Source organism: Lycorma delicatula, chromosome 7 (genome assembly GCF_047948215.1).
Source record: "Lycorma delicatula isolate Av1 chromosome 7, ASM4794821v1, whole genome shotgun sequence".
NCBI lineage: Eukaryota > Metazoa > Arthropoda > Insecta > Hemiptera > Fulgoridae > Lycorma > Lycorma delicatula.
Window position 1 is genome coordinate 22,941,435 of NC_134461.1, and position 23,361 is coordinate 22,964,795.

The following is a 23,361-nucleotide window of genomic DNA, read 5'->3' on the forward strand; positions in this document are numbered from 1 at the left end:
TCATGTACCATTTTGTGTCTGTTTTATGTTAAAATTAGACTTAGTACGCAGTCAATGTCAAGTTTTTATTTCAATCCGATACACTAAAAGAGACTCGCTGACATACAGACCGACCAATTTATCTGTAGAGTTCGCCAAATGAAGGAACTAAAATTTTCCATCGGAGACTTTCAGTTTTGTTCAAAACAGATACGATGGTGGCTCTCCCATTTAAATCTACAGATAAGTTGGTCGGTCTGTAGCTCGGAGGACCCAATGGCCGTTCGTCCCAACAAAGCCCCACCCGATTTTTTTTAAGCAATGAAATGGGAATATTCAAAATCTTTAAGTATGTTAGAGACACGTTTTCAATAAAATTAAATATACGTTTTCCGTAGTATCGGTAAATGAATTTTAAAAGCTTTTTAATTATTTATTATTGAAAATTGTAATATAAAATAGATACTAATTGTACCTTTCTTCACAATTTGTAAATATAATATAATATATAATGACTAGTTTTATAAATTACCCTTCATTTTTCTATTTTTTAGACAAATGAATTTAAAGAAGAATTATTTTAGGAATCGTCATTTAAATATTATATTTTCATTCTCAAATTCTATTGCCAATTATAGGTATTTTTATTCGGTTGACTAATTTTGTAATAGATCAAATTTAAGTAATATTATTATTACTATTATTATTAAATTTGAGTAATTAAATGTAATAATTAGTACAGTTTAATGTAAATAATTTTAATATTATCTAAGTCTTCATAGAATTTTTAGTGTTTCTATTTTTAGTGATTTTTATTTTTAAGTTTCAATTGATTGCTTTAAAAACAGACTGAGATAGTTAACTGTCCTACCCTACCTTACCAAAGGGAAATTGTATGTGTGTGTTCGTTCCCCTTAGCTTAGTACCGGAATGTACCGATCACTAGCGGAAAATCCCGATTTGTTAGCACATGGCACGTGATGGTCAGATGTATACTTATTATATTATTATATATCGATATATATGCGAAATATTTATTAATAATATATTTTTTTTTGTTTATGTAATTGTTTTTTTTTTTTATTATAAAATAATGAACTATAACCAAGAGGTAGGCACCGGAATATACCGATCATTAGCGGAAAATCCCGATTCGTTAGTATCAATTTCTAGTTAAATTTTTAATTTACTTTCGTTACATCAATTTTCTTCATTCAAAAAAAAGTATTTTTATAGAACAGGTAATCAATTTTGGACACCTAATAATTCCATTCTGAGACGTCGCTTGCCAGGGCAACCTGCCCGGAGGGCCTGGCTGAACACTAGTATTGATATTAAAAACGAAACTTTGCTTAATTCCAATATTAATACTTGGCTGGGAAACTGCTTTAAATTTATTTAAACTAAATAAAACTGTGAAATTGGCATTTTAAGTAGTTCTTAATTAAACGTTAACAGTAATTATAAAAATTTCACCTTCCAGTTGGTGATTATATTAATTTTTTATTTTTATTTTATCCGTTTGAAGATTTCAAGTTCTGAAAGTAAAAACATTATCAAAGAATATATTTTATCGTAAATACATTTTATTCAAAGTACTAATGAAGTTGTCCGTAACGTATTTTAAACGTTACATTACACAGGGGATCATCAAATCCATTACAGCCGGCAACAATAAACTTTGAATTTTTAATGAAAATTAAAAATTCAAATTACTTTTCCTCTACTGTTGATTTGCACTACAGTTTTTCGTGTGATTATCGGCTTAATGTTCCACAATCGGATACACAAGAAGAAAGGGGAGGAAACGGTAAAGTATTTCACCTTTTGCGAATTTAGGTAGATGGTTTTATCCAGGTAAACTCTTTAATGCTCTAAACAAATGGTTCTTCTTATTTACTCCACATCTAAACAATTTTTCACCTGGTGCTCTCTTTGAGACATACCACTACTCTACTTTACATACTTAAATATTGTTGAATAATCTTCTTACTAAAATCCTTTACAGAGTTAATCAGTTATGTTGTTTCAGTTTCATATTCAAACATATTATATTCGAACATGAGAATTTTCTCGAAACGATAAAACTGTATTTTACAATTTTAATTTCTTATTCTGTTTAGCCTCCGGAACCACCATAAGGTATTACTTCAGAGGTTGATATGTATGAATGTAAATGTAATGTAGTCTTGTACAGTCTCAGGTCGACCATTTCTAGGATGTGTGGTTAATTGAAACCCAACCACAAAGAACACCGGTATCCACGATTTAGTATTCCGTATTTAGATCCGTATAAAAGTCTTTACTAGGTTTTGAACATTAGAACTCTCGACTTCGAAATCAGCTGATTTGCGATTTTGAGTTCACCACTAGACCAACCCGGTGGGTTGTATTTTACAACTATTTTACTTAAAACCATACGTTAAAATGTTACCTGTTTTCAGTTTCACAGAAATTACTGGCATCTAGCGTCTACAAAGCCTATATCCCAGTAAACCAGCATATTATACTTAATATTCTTTTTACATTTTGTAAAAAAATATATTGTAAACATAATTTTTTTCGAAATTTAAAAAAAATAAATAAGTATAGAATAAGCTTTTGAAATTTAGTGCTATAGAAGAATGTTAAAAATCAGATGGCTGCATGAAATGACGAATGAAGAGGTATTGCGGTAAATTGATGAAGAAAGAAGCATTTGGAAAAGTATAGCTACAAGAATAGACAAACTTATAAGCCACCTCTTAAGGCATAAGTGGAATGGTCTTTTTGATGTTGGAGAGACAGGTAAATGGAAAAAATTGGGCAAGAAGGCAACATTTGGAATTTGTAAAATAAATTGTTAGGGATTTAGGATGTAGGTGGTATACCGAAATGAAACGTCAAGAACTAGATAGGGAATCTTAGAGAGCTGCATCAAACAAGTCAAATGGCTGAAGACTAGCAAAAAGTTTAGAATAAATGTGAATGTAAACAACATACTGTTTAAAGTACACAATACAATTTATTGAACAGTTGTTAGTTCAATTTTTTATAATTTTCCTTCATTTTTTTTTGTTGATATTTTAATGTTTTTATTATTTAATTTTTGTTTATAAATATTTATATATTATTATTTTTTGTTTACCTTCCGGAACCGCCGTTAGGTATTGCTTCAGAGAATGAGATCAATGATTTGTAGCGTGTGTGAAAATGCCATGCCTGACCAGGATTCGAACCCGGGACTTCCGGATGAAAGGCCGAGACGCTACCACTTGCGCCTCGGAGGCCGGCTATAAATATTTATCTAAAATTAGATTTGTGTTTTGAAAACATTGGAAAAAAAGGAAAACATTTGGGTTAGAGCTGTGTTAAATTATCACACTCAAAAACAGCTAAAAATGTTCAGGATTTTGAAATTTTTCGTAGTAAAGAATTTATTTGTTAATATGCTAAATTCATGAACGTTATTTTGTTACAATTGCAAAAACATTTAACAAAATCATGTGTAATGAAACATAAACCGTGTAATATTTTCACGACGGGCCATAGGCTCGCCTTTTTTCTAGTGTTATATGAACAGTTATAGTACTCTAATGCAAGTCAAACGCTCGCATTTCGCAGATCTACTTCGTTTTCGAGTTATACTTTTTGGTTTATGTATAGTGATGCTAGAAAGTTATAAGGTTTTTCTGGCTCCTCAAAAGATTCTGGAGGCTGGGGATGAATCGTGGCGACGATTAGGGCCCAGGGAGGTAGCCTTATTGCCTAGGGTGTTCTGGCTTCACCGGCAAGTGTAGTGGGGTCGGGGCTCCCCGATGATGGCATTAAGGACCCCCAGGTATGAGAGGAACGCGAGGGGGCAGCGGTGCGTGGAAGGCGTGCCGGCTGCAAGTAGGTTAGGGACGGCTCCATAGTGGAGGAGCGAGTTAGCTGTCCGGAAGAGGTGGTTGGCTCGCTTCGATGAGGCTTTGGGGATCTCGGTGGGAGATCCTCCGGAAGGAGGCAGCTAGGGTGGGCAGAGACTGCTGCCACGGTACTGCAAGGCGACCATGCTATGTCTTAACAGGCGGAGGCTGGTTTCCTTGGGGTGCTTAACAAGTTATAGAAAAAAAAAAGGTTTTCTGGCTGTAATATTAAATGAAAGAATTTTTTATTTTAATTTTTCAAACCGTTTAAGAAATATCTATCCGTAAAATCTAGTCAAAAACTATTTAAACTGAGAAAATTTTTTTTTGAATTATTGTAGTTTGTCAGATCATCTAAGTTAAATTTTGATAATATTCTTCATATATTTATAATTAACAGTAGATTATATTGTATTTTGTTTTTACATCGTACTCTTATATTTTATTCAATCATTTTGGAGCCTTCATCCTCACCCCACACTCACCCCAGTTGGGAGGGGATGAGAGGCCTCAGTCTCCCGCTTACGATGATCGGATGCGGACTCCCATGCAGTACCGTTGGGGGGAAAGTAAGATTTAGTCCTGGTAAGGGATCCCTTCGGGGGTTTCCCATTAGAGGTAAGGCATAAAAACCGAGTCCCGGTGGGGGGATACTTTGTGGTTCGCTCATTAGAGGCATGGCGCCTAAAAAACCGAGTCCCGGCTATCTGGCGGGAACTTAATTCCCGACGAGGTAGGTAGAGGCTATGGCACCCCTCGGCGCCGAGTTTATGTTTAGTTGCGGATCCGACTCCGGGTGGCGGGGAAAAAAGGAGGAACCATTTTGTAGTAGTTTTGTTCGATTGTTTTCTAAATGTGTAAAATTGAATGTTTGACTATTTTCTTAATATATAAAATTTCCATTCCTCTCCTTCAGTTAACTGTGCTGAGAAAAGATATGTATTTTATGAAAGAATATCCGTCAATAAACTGTTTTTTTTCCACTGTTTAGTGTTGTAAGTATTCCAGGTTTGCACTTTACTAGTATGTTTTAAGTAACTGCTATTTTGCTAATATTACAGGAATAAAAACGGTTTATTGTGTAACTAATATTATATATTATTTTTAAATTAAAATTATTTTTTTTTGTTCCATGAAGAATGCTGGGAGGCGTGGTTGGGCGCCACATGAGCAGCCGTCGGAGGGGCAGCTCGCCACTGCCGCCCCCAGGATCACCGCGGTATCGACGAAGGCGGCGGGCTGTCACAACCTCCGATCATAAGACATGTGCCCTCATACAGACAAGAATAAAACTGGGAGACATCATGTAAGTTAATATAATTAAATTTATCATATCAATATTTACTATAATTTATTAGGTTTCACTTTAGTAAAATATAATTTAAGTAAATTGTTTCATTATAATATTTAATATTGCCAATTTGTTATCCAAAGCGAAAACGGCCACGTAATTTAATCTAATTAATTTCTTAAGTACTGCAATGAAGTCAAAATTGAATAAAAAGAGATCTCTGTTTACAACCTAATAACTTAAGAAGTTTTGGTACTTATTTTTGAGATATCTATATCTAATTTTTGATGACATTCCTAACCAGAAATAGTTCACGAATAGAACAATTTATTTACTAGTTTTTGTATTTTTTTCATCATAACTGCTACCTGATTTAGTTTATTTTTAGGAAGGAAACAAAAATATTTACTTAAAGCTTTTAAAGTAAAATTTTTCTACCGGTAAAAGATGTAATAAATCGACAAACCACACCTACGAGTTGTGATATAATTTATGTAATGTATTTCACCACGAATATCTTTATATTCATCAAAAATAATATAAACATAAACAAATAAAATAAGCATTGTTTAGATTTTTTTTGTAAATCACCGAATGTCATATCTGATCATTGTTTTCTTTTCCTTTTCTGTTGTAAAGGTTACGGAAAAAGTATAATTTGTACGTTTTTTTTTTTTTAAATAGTACTTTTAATATTCATTTATAACTGTTAATACCACAGTAATCTCTCTTGTTTTTAAAAAATAAAACATTCTCAAAAACTCTCTATGTTGATAAGTTGTTTACATAAACTAAATTATTACAAGTATATTTTTTGAATTAATTGTTTTTTTGAGCTACCTGCTTTTTTCTATATTCACAGTCTGATAGACTGACAAGGGAATAATTAATTTTTGCCAGGAATAAATTAATTAAATCATGGCTTAGAAATAGTGATGTTATTACTTAAATGATATTGACAACCCATCACGGGATTTGGAGCATTATTTTACAAGTAGTTAAAGGTTATCTATTTATTTAAATTTTATAAATTGTTAAATGTTTTATTAGATATTTCTCAACTTTAATTATGTGTATATATTTGATTACCTTTATTTTTACTTTATTTATTCTCAAAAAATGACAGTTCTTAGTTGTTCATCTTGTCTTTCGTGTACTTGTGACATCATAAAATTAAAATAGCTATTTATATTGAAATAAAATAGTTGTTACTCTAGGATTTTAGATATTATTTTGACTAAACTATATTTATAAAAAAAAATCTGAACAGATTATTTCTTAAACCTTATCTGAGAACTTTATATATAATACGAGTACGTTTTGAATCACATTTTCTGTCGTGAAACATATATTCCATAAATGTGATGCTGATACAAAGAGATGTAATGAAGTTGCTAAACTCTTATTGTATTCATTTTTTTATTTTTCTGTTGACAAAAAGAAATTATTTCCTTTTTTTCAATAAAAAACATAAACAGAACATTTTAGGTATAAAACAAGAATATACCATACCTGGTATGTATACCAAGTACTTCGCGACGATGCGACGTTAGATTCCAATAATAAATTTTGTTTTACGTTTAAACAAATGACAAGGTTTTAATTTTGAAAAGAAATAAAAGTTCATGAATTTTAATAAGATGGTTTGAATGAATGACGTTCCCACTTCATAAAATATGTAGTAAATCAACAAACCACGCCTACGACGTTTATGTTGTTATGTCCTTTGTGAAATCTATTTCACCGTGAATATTTTTTTATTTGTCAGCATAAAAATGAATGTAAACAAGTATGACGAATTTATGTAGGTTTTTCATGTAAATACACAGAACAATAATAAATGACATCTACACCATATTTCAGATTTTATTTTTTATACATCTATTATAACATGGACCTTAACTATTTTATTAAAAATGAAACGAATTGTTTATAATTACAAGCAAATTACAATAATTAATATTATTATTTCACCTAAAATTATTTATTTGTTAGTAAATCATAACTGAACTATTTTGTTTTATACATTTTAAGAACTAAATTTATAAATGAATTTACGAGTATATCACCTTGTTTCTCGAGATGAACTAAATAAAATTTAGATCATGAAATACTAATGTTAAAGTTAAAAGGAATGATGTCTTATACTGTTTATAAAAAAAAAAGATGAAATTTATTTAGATTTAATTAAATTATATGTAATTTTACTGAAAATAAGCAGTAAGTTAATTAGTTTACAAAGCATCTTTGCATAGTAAATCGTGATGGCAATATTATACTCTAGTTACAAAGAATTTAATTTAATTTTTTTTAAAAATCGTAATAAAATTTAAATATTTTATGTATTTTTTTATTAAAGATAAAAATAATAATAATAATAAAATTGACTTACTAAATATTCAGCTAATTAGTTAAGAAATAACTCTTGCTAATTATCTCATAGTTCTCTGAATACAAATTAGTTAACCTTATCTTTACTTATTAAAAACAGAGTCAGGAATATATATGTTTTCCATTCTATTCTAATAAAAATAAAATAAAGCTAGTCATGATTATACAGTATTAATATTATTATTCGTATTATTTATTATTATTATTAATATTTTTTTTATTCACATAAAAACGAAATAAATTTTTGAATTTATTATAGGAAATCAAGAAATATGAAATTGCCTACTAGACATATTTAAATTTGATATATCAATTACAAATATTGTCGATCAGTTAACAATCCAATCTTCAGAGTATAACATAATCTGAACTCCATACATTCAAACTTATATATTGATTGGAATGTAATTTTATTTATTTATTAAGAAAAATAATTCTAGATCAATCATATTTAAAATCATGGTTGTAGGTCGAGATGAATTACGTTTAATTTAGATAATCAAAGAGAATCTTCTTATTTATAACACAGCTATTTATAGTGGGATATTGCAATCATTTATACAGAATGTATACGAAGTTCTTCAGGAACTTTCATAACTTATTTCACTTGTGAAAATAAAGGAAGAAATTCATATAAACATGTCCTAAAATGCTTCGTTTGTGAGTTACGTCTATTGAAAGATTTCGCTTGGATTTTAGCAACCTTAGTGAAAAGAGGTCGAATTAAGGCGCAAAATTAGTGATTTCTTTTGGTTTTGATCTGAAAAATTGATAAAACAGGCCCCAGAACCGTATCTGCAGTATTGGTTTAAAGATCTATGATGTAAGAGAAGTTGAATAAAACAAAGAAAAGTTGAAAGAATTCGAATTTTATTTAGAAACAGTACATTAATACATTTTTAGAAAAGTACCTACTTAATGTAAACAAAAACCAAATTCTTTTTTGGCGATGGAAAAAATTTGTAAAAATAAAATTATAAACTGGTACGTATAATACACTTTGGTCTAGTGATCTGTTTCTAAATAAAATATTTCTAACTTTTCTTTGTTTTATTCAACTCATCTTTCATAATTTTGTTCATACTTAAATTTTCTACAAGTTATATTTAAAAATTTTCGTGTGTATTACGTATAACAAAGTTATTGTACATTAAACATTAAAAACAGGGTTTTTTATCACAATTTACAGGATTTCACCCCAGATTTCTCAAAAACTAATGCAGATAAAGTTCTAGAACCTATTTTATTAGATTTTTCAGGTCAAAAACCATAAGAAATCTTTGTCTCTTAATTAACATCCTAAAAATTTCATTTCGACCTTATTTCACCGGAGTAGCTGAAATTCGAGGGTAATCTTTCACTAGCGGTTACTCACAAACGAAGCATTTTTGGATATATGTTATGTACTTTTTCCGTTATTTTCACGAATAGAATAGGCTGTGAAAGTCGCGGGAGTAATTCCTGATACACTCTGTATAAATCCATTTTTACTATATAAATTTTTGCAAATATTTTATCTGATATATTTTCTTTACTTGATGTCGATTTTAAGAGATATTGACCGAAATTACATGAGTGATGAATTAGTTAAATCTTTATTATTTTTATTTCAACTATATTTACTTAATTTCGTTTATTTATATCCAGTTTACTTTTAATTTAGAAAATATAATGAATACAATAAATGATTGACTTACGTGATCTTATAATGATTTAACACACATACAGTTTCCAAATCAAGAGTAAGTTTACAAATTGAGTAACACAGTGGAATACGGAATATTAATTTCAGTTTGAAATTGAAGTTCTGAAATGAAAATTATTGTTAGGTTGTAATTATTACTGATAGGAGATTTCTTGAATTCCATTGTTCTATTGTTACAATAACTCAATAACGTACATGAAAATGGCTGATAGTGACTGATGAATTTATGTTAATTCACTATTTATTATTTAAATAATTAATATGATAAATTTACTTTTTCTCCCAAAGTTTTATGTTAATTTTGTTTTAAATTTATTGTAATTAATTACAATAAAGTACATTACTTGTACAGTCAAATAAATAAATAAATAATTATTTGTACAGTTAAAGTACAGTATTTAAAGTTACATTATTAAATGTTATGATAATTCACAATCGATAGGTGTTATTCATAATAATAGGAAATACAAAAATTAAAAACAACGTTTAGTGGTCTGTTTTACAAACAGTCTCTAATTTAAAATAGTTGTACTAATTCGAAATTGAATTTGAATTTTATTTACAGTTTAACAATTTATGCCATATAAATCAACAATGTAACTGGGATTTTAAATGTCCTGTGCAGTAATAATATAACGGGTGATTCAAAAATGATTTCACAAGTTTAAAACCATATAAAATTTATTGAGGTAACTTACAAATTCGGTCGAAGTCTCATTTCATAGCAAAACACATCAAGTTTTGACTATGTAGTTCATTAATACCGAATTTGACCACTAGCACTGCCACCAGTGTTGTTAAAAACGGATACATTTAGTGGTGCTGAAACTTGTGTATTTTGCTTTCACGATTTGCATTCAGCAACTGCAGTTCAACGTAATTTTCGTAAAATACAGTAGGGATCCTTCTATTAGGCATACAAATTACTCTTGGCACCACACCTTCGTCTCAACGAAGGTGTGGTGCCAAGAGTTTAACAACACAACCTGTCTCAACAGGTTGTGTTGTTAAACATACAAAATCACCAGGACGCCCACCCATCCCTGAAGTTGCTGTTGAACAACTCAGAGAAAGTTTTGCACGTAGCCCTCTGTCAACTCGACGTGCGTTACGTGAAATTGGCGTTCCACAAACGATTGTTTGGCGCGTATTACGTAAACGATTGCAATCAAAGCCATACAAACAAACCATAGTTCAACACATTATAAATAACGACAAGCTACTCGGCTGCCCTTCTGTCAGGAAATGATGGATAGAATTACAGACGACGATACATTTTTAGACGATGTAATTTTTAGTAATGAGTCAACGTTACACATCTGTGGCAAGGTAAACACCCATAACTGATGAATATGGGGTAGCGAAAATCCTCGTGAAACTTTGTTACACATTCGTGATGTCTCGAAGCTCAATGTTTTTTGTCCCCTAGGCAAATAAATACTGTACGGCCCGTTCTTCTTCTAGGAGGCAACCGTAAATGGTATCGTTTATATGGACTTGTTAAAAAATCCTGTAATTCCTTAGTTAGTTTATGATGACCAAGATGAACACCATCACTATCTGCAAGATGGGGCACCACCTTACTACAGCCTAGACGTTCGAGATTTTCTTGATACTCGAATCCCAGGTCGATGGGTTGGTCGGGAAGGTCCAATTGCATAGCCACCTCGCTCCCTAGATTTGACCCCGCTAATTTTTTTATTGTGGGGTTTCATTAAACATCGGATTTATGTACCATCTTTGCCTGCTTATTTTTTTGAGCTTACACTTCAAATTTACACTGCAGCTGAATAGGTCACCCCGACCTGCTGCCTACAGTCTGGAATAAAATCAACTTCAGGTAAGTCGAATTTCAAGTGGAATCCATATCAAATCAAGGTGAAAGTTGGGTGACAAACTTTATATGTTTTCCTACGAAATGACCGAAATTATCTTAATAAATTTTTTATATGCTTTTGAAATTGTGAAGTCTTTTTTGAGTAACCCGTAACTATTACGATATTTAATTGAAAAGTATATATATTTATTATTCATAAAAATATTACTCTGCCGATGAATAATACTAGTGAAAAATGAAAGTAATAAATTTTAATTTTCTGATTTTCGTTTAATGTGCACATAAATATATACGCAAATAATTTTTCTTAACTATTTTTATAATTTTGTTTTATTTTATAGATATTTTATTTATAATTGCTGTGTATTTTTGATACTTCTCTGATCAAGACTTTAAGAAATAAAAAATTAATTTAAACTACTTTATTACGAAATGTAGTTTTTAATTTGTTAATACAAATAAGTGAATGATAATTGTTTTTCGCTTGGTTTTCTTTAACTCACAATGTTTTTTTTTTCATGTTCGTCCTGAAATCTTGCATCCTTAATTTAACATATTTCCGGACATTGCCTGTTGATGAAATTTTGCACAGGTACTAAGGTCGGACGACAATACAATATTCCACCATTACTTTTGCAAATATCCGTTTGTACGGGAGTAAATTAAGGATGCAGGTTTAAAAAATTGAAAAAATCTGCAAAACGGCTATCTGGAGTTTTGGGGGTTGCAGATGACAAGTACAATAGAAGTTTGATATATAAAAATGACAAAAGCTTGTTACGGATGTTTTTGTGGTTTCGAATTCGACAAAATTTCGTCATTATTCATATATAATATATACATGATTTTTTGCCGGGCACTATGTTGAGACACAGCTCCTGACCATTCATTCAGCTTAATTGAGACCAATAAAAAAGCAAATTTTTAAAAATCTTTGTAATATTATAATTTAGATATCTGTAAACAAATCTTACCCTTGCGTGAATTACTATTCTATAAATTACTATGTCATATATCGATTATTATTATTGATTTTAATTTCTTTGTTTTTAGTGTAATTAATGATACTTATTAGAAATTTCTGTTTTGGCACAGGACAATATGTTTGGGAAAATAACTTGCGTGATTTTTTTTATAATCCAAATATTGGCGCAAGTGTAATCTAGTTAGTAATCAAAGTTCTAGAAAGGCGTTCAAGTCCTAGTAAAGGCAGTTAGTTACCTTTACACGGATCTGAATATTAGATCTTGGATACCGGTGTTCTTTGCTGGTTGGGTTTCAATTAACCACACATCTCAGGAATGGTTGAACTGAGACTGTACAAGACTATATTTCATTTACACTCATACATATCATCCTTATTCATCCTCTGAACGGTAATTACCGGTGGCTAAACAGGAAAAGAAAGAAAGATTGTAATCAAAATTGACCTTTCATCCAAAGGTCCCGAGTTCAAATTTCAGTCACGTATGGCATTTTTCACACAATACAAATCATTTATTACATCCTCTGAAGCAATATCTAGAGGTTGTCTTAGGGTTTAAAAAAAACTGTAGAAAATATTATTTTTATTCTTAACTATATATATATATATATATATATATATGTATGTGTGTGTGTGTGTGTGTGTGTGTGCGCGCGCGCGCGCGTCGTAAAAATACCCACAAAAGTCATCTTTTCTGTAGAAGATACAGCGGTTGTTCAATTTTACTTAAATATAATATATTAATCCTTATTCTGATTTTGGTTTGACAAAGGAACATACAATACGATTAATTACTAAATTCTAATTCTTATATAAATCATGGAATTAAAATAATTAAAAAATGTTTCAACAATAAAAAAAAATCAAATAAAAGAGATTAATTTTGTTGCTACAGAAACATTAAGTTTCACAAGTTCTCAATTGTCTAATAGGAGTTACAGATGTCACATGAAGAACTGCTCTTGACTATAGAATGAATTTTAAGTTGATTTAACAGAGGGTACCTCCACTCCGATCCTGTTATTATGCCAAAAACAAAACACAAACAATTTAGTCTCGTGAAGACGGGTGGAGATTTTTTCATGCTTTATAAGTCTGACCTTTTTATGAAGTGCACGTATAGGCTCGCGTTAACTCACATTTCTGTTGTAGATAGATCACTCATGTTTCTATGTACACCGTTTTAGATCTGCGCCGATAGGTGGGGTTTTAATGACGATCATAGATTGATCATTTAGTGTCACTTTGATAGTGCAGTGATCGAAGTAAGAAGGTATGCTCTGCATATCTTTGTACTACAAGGTATGTTCTCGCTTCGCCGGTCTTGTACACGTAGATTAACACATTTCACTAATACATCCTTAAGATAACACTAAAGTAAAACAGGGATGCCGCGAGACGGGAGAGTATCGTACATACTTAACAGTAGAAAGCAGTAACATTTACACTAGCAGGAACTCACACGTAGAAGCTTTCCTGTCAAATAAATTAGATTACAAGTGTGTATTAGCAGGAAGGAGTGGACGTATCCTCACAATATTAATCTAAGTTTTGTTTAAGAAACAGAAATCAGTAAACCCAAAAAATATAAAAAAAGAACATAATAAAATTGCACTAATTATTAATTGTACTAAAAATGTTTTTGATTACTATTATTCAAAATAAATAGGTAAAAATATATAAAAAATAAATCTACAGGAAAATTTCTTATTCACTAATAATACAATAAAAAGCTGAAAAAATAAAATTATCTTCGTTTACTTGTGTATTGCTTTTTTTACGATTAGTTTCCTGAATTGTGAAACTATAAGTAAATTGTACAAAGTAATAATGATATAAAAGCGAGCCATATAGTGATACCTTCAAACAATATATACATTTTTAAACAAAGTATAGCAAAATAAAAAGTATAACGATTAAAAATATAACTAAACGTAACAAAGGGCAAACAATTTGACAATTAACTGTTATGGACAAAAAAAGATAAGTGATAACATAACATAGGGATTGACAACAAGCCGGCCTCCATGGCGCGAGTGGTAGCGTCTCGACCTTTCATCCGGAGGTCCCGGGTTTGAATCTCAGTCAGGCACGGTATTTTCACACGCTACAATAATTGTCATACATCTCATCCTCCAAAATAATATTTAACGGTGGTCCCGAAGGTTAAAAAAAAGGAAATGTATTGAGAACAATCTCATTGAATTGGTTTAGTGGTGAATTCGTCATCGCAAATCGGTTGATTTCGAAGTCAAGAGTCTAAGGTTCAAATTCTAGTAAAGGCAGTTTTACTTTTTAGTACTTTTACTTTGTTGAAGTGAAAACTTCTTTAGACGCGTTGTGTCAGAATTTTTTGTACATATGAATTACATGGGAACATGGAAAAAAAATCGTTGACTCGTAATTAAAATCTGTAACGTAACGCAAGACGCTAAGCATATATATATATATATATGAAAGAGAAAAACGCGTAGAGCAAGAATATATATACGCATATATGAGTGTATAATATAATATGTAGTAGCAGTTGATGGGAGGTAGGAGAAAAACTGCCGGTGGTTCACAATAATTCTCCTTTTCTATCACTCTCTTTCTCTCTTTCATTGTACATGCCCATACACGCGTGTACGTATAGATTAGTATACGGTAAAGTTAGACTGAGAATTACAGTCAGCCGTACCACGTTTTTTCTCGGTTGTGCTGGTATACATATATACATTGAAATGTTTGTTTATATGAAATATTTCAATATGTACTCATAATAACAAAAAATAATTGTTTAAATTAAGTGTAATTGTACCATATTATAATATTTATGAAGAATACTGGATAAAAAAGTGAGTACATCAAAAATGTAATTCATGTTTATATTTTTTATTATAACGTGTGTACGTGACACATTCAAAAAGCAAATACGGTATAATATTATATATATTATATATATATATATATATATATATATATAATTATAATTATATAACTACGTCAAACGATAAAAATATAGCTACTACAAGATACGACACAACAATAGACGCAGTATTTACAAGATATTTGGATAAATTTCATTCGAGAGTATTTATTTCAACCTCAGTTACCACAAACCAATTGTTTCATTTTTAGAAAATGATGATAATACAAATCATGTAAACATTTCAGGAATAGAATAAAATACATCATTGCTAACTATAATACACATCATTATTAACATGTAAATATTTTGTTATTGTTACCAATGATTAGTAAAAATTAATTTAAATTTTGTTGTTAATATTTTTCAATTCATTATACAATCATTTAAATATATATTTTTTAATATTACTTTTTACTTTGTTACTTTTCGATTGGTCGTGAAGGTGTAATTGCATGTCCAACTCGCTCCCTAGATTTGACCCCGCTAAATTATTTATTATGGGATTTCATTAAACATCGGATTTATGTACCATCTTTGCCTGCTTATCTTGTGATACCCTTGGACTTCAAATTTACGACGCAGCTGCTTAGGTCACTCCCGAATAATTGCTGGCTACAGTCTGTAATGAAATCGACTTCAAGTATGTCGCATTTCAAGTGGAAACCATGTCGAACCAAAGTGAAAGTTGGGTATATTTTTCATAAACATATTGTTTAATTTTTTCTTCTTCTTCCTAACCGTTCAGTCACTTAACGGCTATCGTCATTTGATATATCATTTTTTTCTATTTTCTCCTGTCTCTTAACAGTTTAATTCCGCCACACTCCTGCTGCTTGCTTCTTTGATCGTATCCAGAAAAAGGATTTTTGGTCGGCTCAGTTGATCTTCTTCCATCTGTAACGCTAATATTATATTCTTTTACAAGGGATCATTTTTCCCCATGACGTAAAGAGAAAGTATGAGAATCTGGCTTTCTAAAGAAAGATTGGACTTGATTTTACCTAAAATTTCTTTGTTAGTTATTTTGGTCGACCAAGGGATTCTTAGAAACCGGCGCCAACACCATAACTGAAAAGCGTCGATCCGTCCCTGTCAGTCTTCTTGGTGGTCCATTTTTTACAGCGTATTATTACTTTATTTTACATTTGCGATGATCATTTATTTACTAAGTCACTAGTAAATTTTCATTTAACTTCTAGAGGACCCGGCAGTGCTTCGCTATTGCTGTTTTGGACGCATTGTTATTTTTAAATTACAAAAGTTTGTTCTTCTATATAGATATTAATTCTATTGTTTAGGTTTTTTTTAAATTTTTGGTTTCTTCTTAAGACCCCCTCGGAATGTATACTACAGTTCAAACCTCATCAATCTCATTGCTATATAAATAAAAAATCTGATGTGGACACGATATGACTTCCTTGTACGTCTGTTAAATTACACATACACATTTTTTTTAAATGAAAAGTACTTAAAATTTTATTTCATTCATAACTTCAGATATTTTATCATATATATTTTTTTTTATTGTTATTATTGATTTTTTTATTTGTCGAACAATTTTTTTACAATCAGAGGTTAATAATTATTAATAAATCAATATATTTAATTTAAAAAAAAAAGTTAACCAAAAAAGGAGATGAAGACTGATTCGAATTGATGTAACTTCCCCTTTTAAGATCCAAAAATTTCATTATTTAAACTTTTATTTGGCTATAACTCTGGAACCAATGAAAATAAGTACCACTATTGATATATCGTTGAAAATCTCTCAATGTGTGCTTATTGTTGCAGTTAAGAAAAAGTTCAGAATCAAAATGTTTTGAGATTTTGGGGTTTTTTGGACACGTTTGGTTAAGTCGATTGCAATCAAAAAGGGAGGTGTAGAATTAGATATAACAACAGTCCTAAATCCAAAATTTGAACATCCAACGGCTAATCGTTTTTGAGTTATGCGAGTTATATTCGTACGTACAGACGTCACGCCGAAACTAGTTAAAATGATTTCAGGGATGCTCAACATGAATATTTCCGTTGAAATCTGAAAACCAAAATTTTTCGCTATCACAATATTATTTTTAACTTCGTACAATGAAATAAAAAAGACAAAATCTAACAAAACAAATGATTTTATGAAAAAAGTATACGATGTTAAATTAAATAAAACAAAATTGTAATTTTATTTAGTTAAATTAAATACTCCTACTCTTAAATTTGGTCAAATTTTCTTAATAATCTGAATAATATACTGGAACTACATTCAAAATTTAATTAAAACAATATTGATTAAAGGTTAAATTTCCTGATTAAAGTGTAATTAAAATGTATTGCATCATATTACCTTGTATTTATATATGAAATTCAGTATTTAATTTACAGTTTATAGAAAGTTAATTAAAAAATAGAATAAAGAAATTGATTAACTACTGATTTAATTAAGAAAATATTTTAGAAATTTTCAGTTTTACAATATTAATAAAATTTTAATATTACGAAAGTAAATATAGGAAAAACTTATATACACTACCCACATAGTTGTATGTAAGCAAATAATATAGAGTGAGCGATAACAATAGAAAGAACGAGAGAGAGTGAGAAAGAGATAGAAAGTGATAGAGATAAAGTGGAAGAGTGACAAATGGCGTTATGATAGACCAACGATTAAAGGTTTGTTTTACCGGGTGAAATGTCGACAGATTGAAGCTTAACTACATTATTATTTTAATAATATAGATTCTTATCGGTTCTGTTTTCCCAAATATCATTTATTGATAATTGCATAATGCATAATGTAATTATGCATCCTGATTATGCAATATAAGAATATCGATGTACAACAATAATGGTTCTGTGGTAACGTTTCCACTTTTCATCCAAAAACTTTTGGATTTTAGTCCCGGTTATGTTTAACAAGTTTAACATGTTAAAAATTCAATAATCTCTCTTCTTTCTCATAAAGAAGTAATTATAGTAATTAACGGATTATCAACCTGCATTTTTATTATAAATAGATAAATCTTTAAAAATAAAAAACTTGCATGTATACCGGGTGATATTTAAATATGGAAACAACTTTATACTGCAAATCTGAGAGGTATGTGAAGCCAGAACGAAATGGGGTTCTGGATAATTTTAAAAAATCTGCATTATGGTTGGTATTTAATTTTTTTCTGATCCGCCATATTGAATCAAATTTAATTTCATTAAATTGGAAGGTATATGTTACATAATTTCGATTTAAAATTTTTAGAAGAAAAACAATGGTAAATCCCTTTTTCTGTTAATGCCTTCGTTATCGGTAATAATTGAAGACGGAAAATCGTGTTAACAATAAAACGAAGTAAAACGCGCTGTATGAACAATTTTATTGCATTTTATATTCATAATGCATACAATAACGAACTTTAAACAGTGCTAATAATAAACAATAACTAATATTTAACTACATAACAACAAATTAAACGGCTCCATCAACTTATTCTATTTACTTTAAATAATACAATATTTATTTTAATATTTTAAATAAATGTTTTCGATCGTAAATTACTTATGAAATAAATTTTGAAAGCATACCGTTCTACAATATATATTCAAAATGCTTCCCATCTGCATATTGGCAGTGTGCTAACCTCAAATATTATCCGTTTAAAACTTGTATCGTGTCTAGTGGTGTACGACCAGATTCATCAGTTATGCTTCTTTTCCATTCGTCAATGTCTGCAGGTTTTTTTTTGTAAAAATTATGTTTCAGGTACTCCCAAAAACAGTAATCCAGAGAAGAGAGGTCTGTGGAAGAGACCTGACAGGTCATTCTATGGCTTTTCTACGTCCTATCCAGCAATTTGGAATATGTTCATTTAAATTTTTTTGTGTTGTTAGATCATTTGGTATGCTAGGTTTCGCTATCATAAAATTCTTACCGATGATAAAATATACTTAATGGTATTAAGTATAGTGAAGTTATTTTAAGAAGAGTAGCTTCTTAGTCGGGTATAATACAATCCAACGATCGTAAGCATTCTATCATGAAATACCATCATGCGCAAACATGTTAAATATAATTTTTAGATATGGAATATGGAGTGCCTCAGGGAAGTTTTTGAAGTTATACTTCTTTTGGCGCGGTAGGAGAAACTGGTCAGAGTGTATTTTCAGCAAGTTACGGAAGTTGCGCGCGACGATGTAACACACCATGAAGATTTGCACAGGCACAAGTGGATCAATTTGCACGCACATGCGTGTAGTGTCTTATTCATTCAGTCGTTCAATACAATTAAGTGATTAGCACGTCCTGTAAACATAACAGCGTAATAAATATATATTTATATACACGGATTTCTGAAGACTGATATTTTAAACAGTGAATATTGTTGTTCATATTCATAAAACATTATTTATATTGCAGCATATATTTATTTTTTTTTTGAGAAAATTTTGTATCTTGATTTGAGGTTATATTTATGTAAGTATTATTTTTTATGAGTAAATTTATAATTTTTAATGACACAGAAAATAGCACACATCAGATAATTTCTTGATTTTGCATAAGTAATTTTAAATTTAACAAAAACAAATTTTTTTGTAAAATACACTATTATAAAATAAAACTGTTTGTTTCAAATGTTTCATAACATAAGCTACTGATAACCCTCGTGCCTATTTAATCGTCATCCGAAGAATTAATGGAACTAAACTAATAGAAATATATTCGATGAACTTTGTTTTATACGACAACGAATATTTCAATACCTTTTAAACTGAATAAAATAAATATTATTAAATTTAATTTAAATGTTATTTATTCAAACTTTTTTATTCATGGTATTTAATGTCGTCTATCGATCGTTGACTGATTTCAAATTTGTTTGAATGCGTAAAAAATATTTTTTTTTTCACTCCAAAGTATAACTTCTTATATAAATTATTAATTAATTAACATTAATTATTATGTGCGTACATAAGTGCACACGAGCTTTTTTTTTCATAGAAGGTAAGGAAGAGTTCTGCCAGCCAGCGTCCGTCCACGCAGACGGTGGTATCAGGCACGAACCAGTTAAAAAACCAACCCCTTTTACAACAGCTCCGATACCTGTGTTGCGACATAACTCACGGGCACGCTGTGTTCTTTCGGGCCCACTGCAAATGGTTCGGAAAGTCCAGGATATCTCAATAGCAGCGACGACCCCGAGGGGCTCCCGGCTACCTTTTCTTTCAAGCCGTTCCCTTCCCATTCGCTCGAGAAGCAGCTGTCGCTGTTATCTCTCTCCCCCTACCTTCGTCCGCAGAATTTCCTTGCTCATGGTGGCTATTGCCTACCATGAGGCCTCGCTAAGCTGCTGTTTGTTCATTAGATTTTCAGCATTTATTGTACCTAATTTAAAGTTACACTGCTGCCTCGCGTCTGCCTTCCTACACACTCGAAGAATGTGTGTTCCACAATATTTTCTTTTTCACAGTAACAACACCTCAGATCCTGTAATTTATATCTTTTGACTAAATACGTGTTAAACGTGCGATGACTTGTCAGAAGCTTTTTTTTTTGAGGGCGAAAAACGTCTACGCGTTATAATCGCCCAGATTTTTATTTTATTAAAAAAAAGCAATAAAATAAATTAAAACTAATCTAAAGGATAAATAATAAAACTTAAAACTAATATCACAGATAAAATCTAAATGAAAATCATAAGTAAATACAATTTAACAAAGTCCGAGATGGGTTTAAGGGGCCCATTCTCGGATAACAAAAGGACTAAAAAAAAAGCTAAAAAAATCATAAAAACACTAACATAAAACTTAAAACTAATACAAACTATATAATAAAAAATTAAAACTAAGTTAAAAATAACAATTAAAAAAGTGAAATAAAACTTAAAACTAATATATTTAAAGACTTACAACTAATATCACAGACTTGTCAGGAGCTGAGTTAGCCAAAAATCTATCTGCCCATTCTTCCAACAGACCCACTTTCTAATATCAGTGATGACGAGAAAGGTTCACCTTCCCACAGTGGCGCGCTCCCATCTGTCCTGCCACTTGGACAATAACCTCTCGAAAGCTTCTTCTTTGCCACTTAACCTTTCAATCCGTTTGGACGATTTAAAAGTTCGGACGGTGCTGTCAATCACAATTATGCGGCACCGGTCTGGCAACGTGCCATGCAATAGGAAGATGCAAAGTTACGCTCGATGGCATGATGAAAAAGTTGGCATTCGGAATAGCCTCCGCGTATAAGACGTGTCCACGGAGGCAGTTTTAATCATCGCCGGAGTGTACTTATTGCCACAGGGAAGTGTCCACGGTTCCATGACCTTTGTAATTTTTAATTTATAATCTGCCTCAAAATATTGAACCATTCAACGTTTCCCTTTTTCAGACGACACAACTGAACCAATATCCGTAAATAATTATTTTAAAGGATTTGAAAATTCTACAATAGCAGTTCAAAAAATTATTCAATGGATGAATTGTAACCTTCTAGCTTTAAGTAGGGATAAAAACCATTGCACTCTATTTTTCAGATAGACGTAACATTGCTAATGATTTAAATAGAATTTCAATTAATAATATTTCTGTTGCCCGTAAAGTGATATATTTGGGAATTTTATTATATGACAAATTTTCTTGGTATGATCAAATTGATTTCGTTCATAACAGAATTAAAACGTACCATTTTACTTCGTAGTATTTTAATAAAAAAGTAAGTCTGTCATCCTTAATGTAATATCGTCATCCTTAATGTATAATATCGTTCTATGAAGCTCTCTCAAAAAATCTAAACGGGGTTTTAACTTATAAAAATATATCAGGCTAGTTATTTGATTCCGTAAATATGAATCATACAAACTGCTTTTTAAAATATTAAGAATTTTTACTTATCTTTGAGTTTATATTTACGAATGACCAACTTTTGCAAAAAAGAATAATAGCTTATTTAAAATGAAAAAAAAAAAACACGTTATCCATCACTAACAATCAATTAACAGTAGATTAGTTTGGGGTATGAGGCAGAGATTTTTTTCCTTCATCTAAAAGATCTTCCTACCAATTAATTTAAAATTTACTTTTTTTTTAGAGAAATATTACTCTGCCGATGAATAATACTGTTCAAAAATAAAATTAATAAATTTGAATTTTCTGATTTTTGTTTAATGTATACATAAATATAAACGAAAATAATTTTTATTATTTAGATATATTTTATAGATATTTTATTTATAACCATTGTGTATTTTTTATACTTTTCTGATCAAGATTTTAAGAAATAAAAATTTAATTTAAACTACTTTATTACGAAATTTATTTTTCAATTTTTTAATACAAATAAGTGAATATAAATTGTTTTTTTTTCATATTTATCCTCAAATCTCGCATTCTTAATTTAACATGCTTCCTGACATTGCCTACTGATGAAATTTTTCACAGCTACTAAGGTCGGGTGACAATACAATATTCTAAAATTACTTTTGCAAACATCCCTTCGTACGGGAGTAAATTAAGGATGCGGGTGTAAAAAATTTTAAAATTTGCAAAACGGCTATGCGGGGTTTTGGGGGTTGCAAATGACAAATCCGGTAACTCTTTGACATCAAAAATTAACAAAAACTTGGTAGGGAGTATTTGTAGTTTCGAACTCGACAACATTTTGTCATTGCTCATATATATACAGATGATTTTTGACGGGCAGTATGTTGAGACAGTTCCTGACGATTCACTCGGCTTGATTGAGTTAATAACAATAAAAGAGCAAGTTTTTAAAAGTTTTTTTAACATTATTATAATTTAAATATCTGTAAACAAATCTTGCCCTTATGTGAATTACCACTTTGTATGTTACATATCGATTAATATTATTATCGATTTTAATTTCTTTGTTTTTAATGTAATTATACTTGCTAGAAATTTTTGTTTTAGCACAGGGCAATATGTTTGGGAAACTAACTTGCGTGACTTTTTTGTAATCCTAACCGTGGTGCGAGTGGTATCGTCTCGGCTTTTCATCCTGAAGTTCCGGGTGAGAAACCCGGTCAGACATGACATTTTTCACTCGCTACAAATCATTCTTCTCATCCTCTGAAGCAATACGTAACGGTGGTCTCAGAGGTAAAAAAAAAACAAAAAACAAACCGTAGAAGAAATTATTTTTATTATTAACTTTTATCTCTCTCTCTCTCTCTCTCTCTCTCTCTCTCTCTCTCTCTCTCTCTCTCTCTCTCTCTCTCTCTCTCTCTCTCTCTCTCTCTCTCTCTCTCTCTCTCTCTCTGTGTGTGTGTGTGTGTGTGTGTGTGTGTGTGTAATCGTACACATTCGTGTTTTGACTATACAAAAATGTACGCTTCACGTCCCCACAGAAGCCATCTCTTCTATAGAAGATATAG

The 23,361-nt window shown here is 30.5% G+C and overlaps 1 protein-coding gene across 1 annotated transcript in view; it reads left to right on the forward strand.

The window, feature by feature from the left end:
* The first annotated feature begins 5,005 nt into the window (after positions 1 to 5,005).
* LOC142327268 (voltage-dependent calcium channel type A subunit alpha-1-like) overlaps positions 5,006 to 23,361 on the forward strand; it is a 902,521-nt gene continuing 884,165 nt past the window's right edge. The window contains exon 1 of the mRNA XM_075370151.1: positions 5,006 to 5,172. Coding sequence (XP_075226266.1) covers positions 5,006 to 5,172 — 167 coding nt within the window. The remainder of the gene's footprint in view (positions 5,173 to 23,361) is intronic.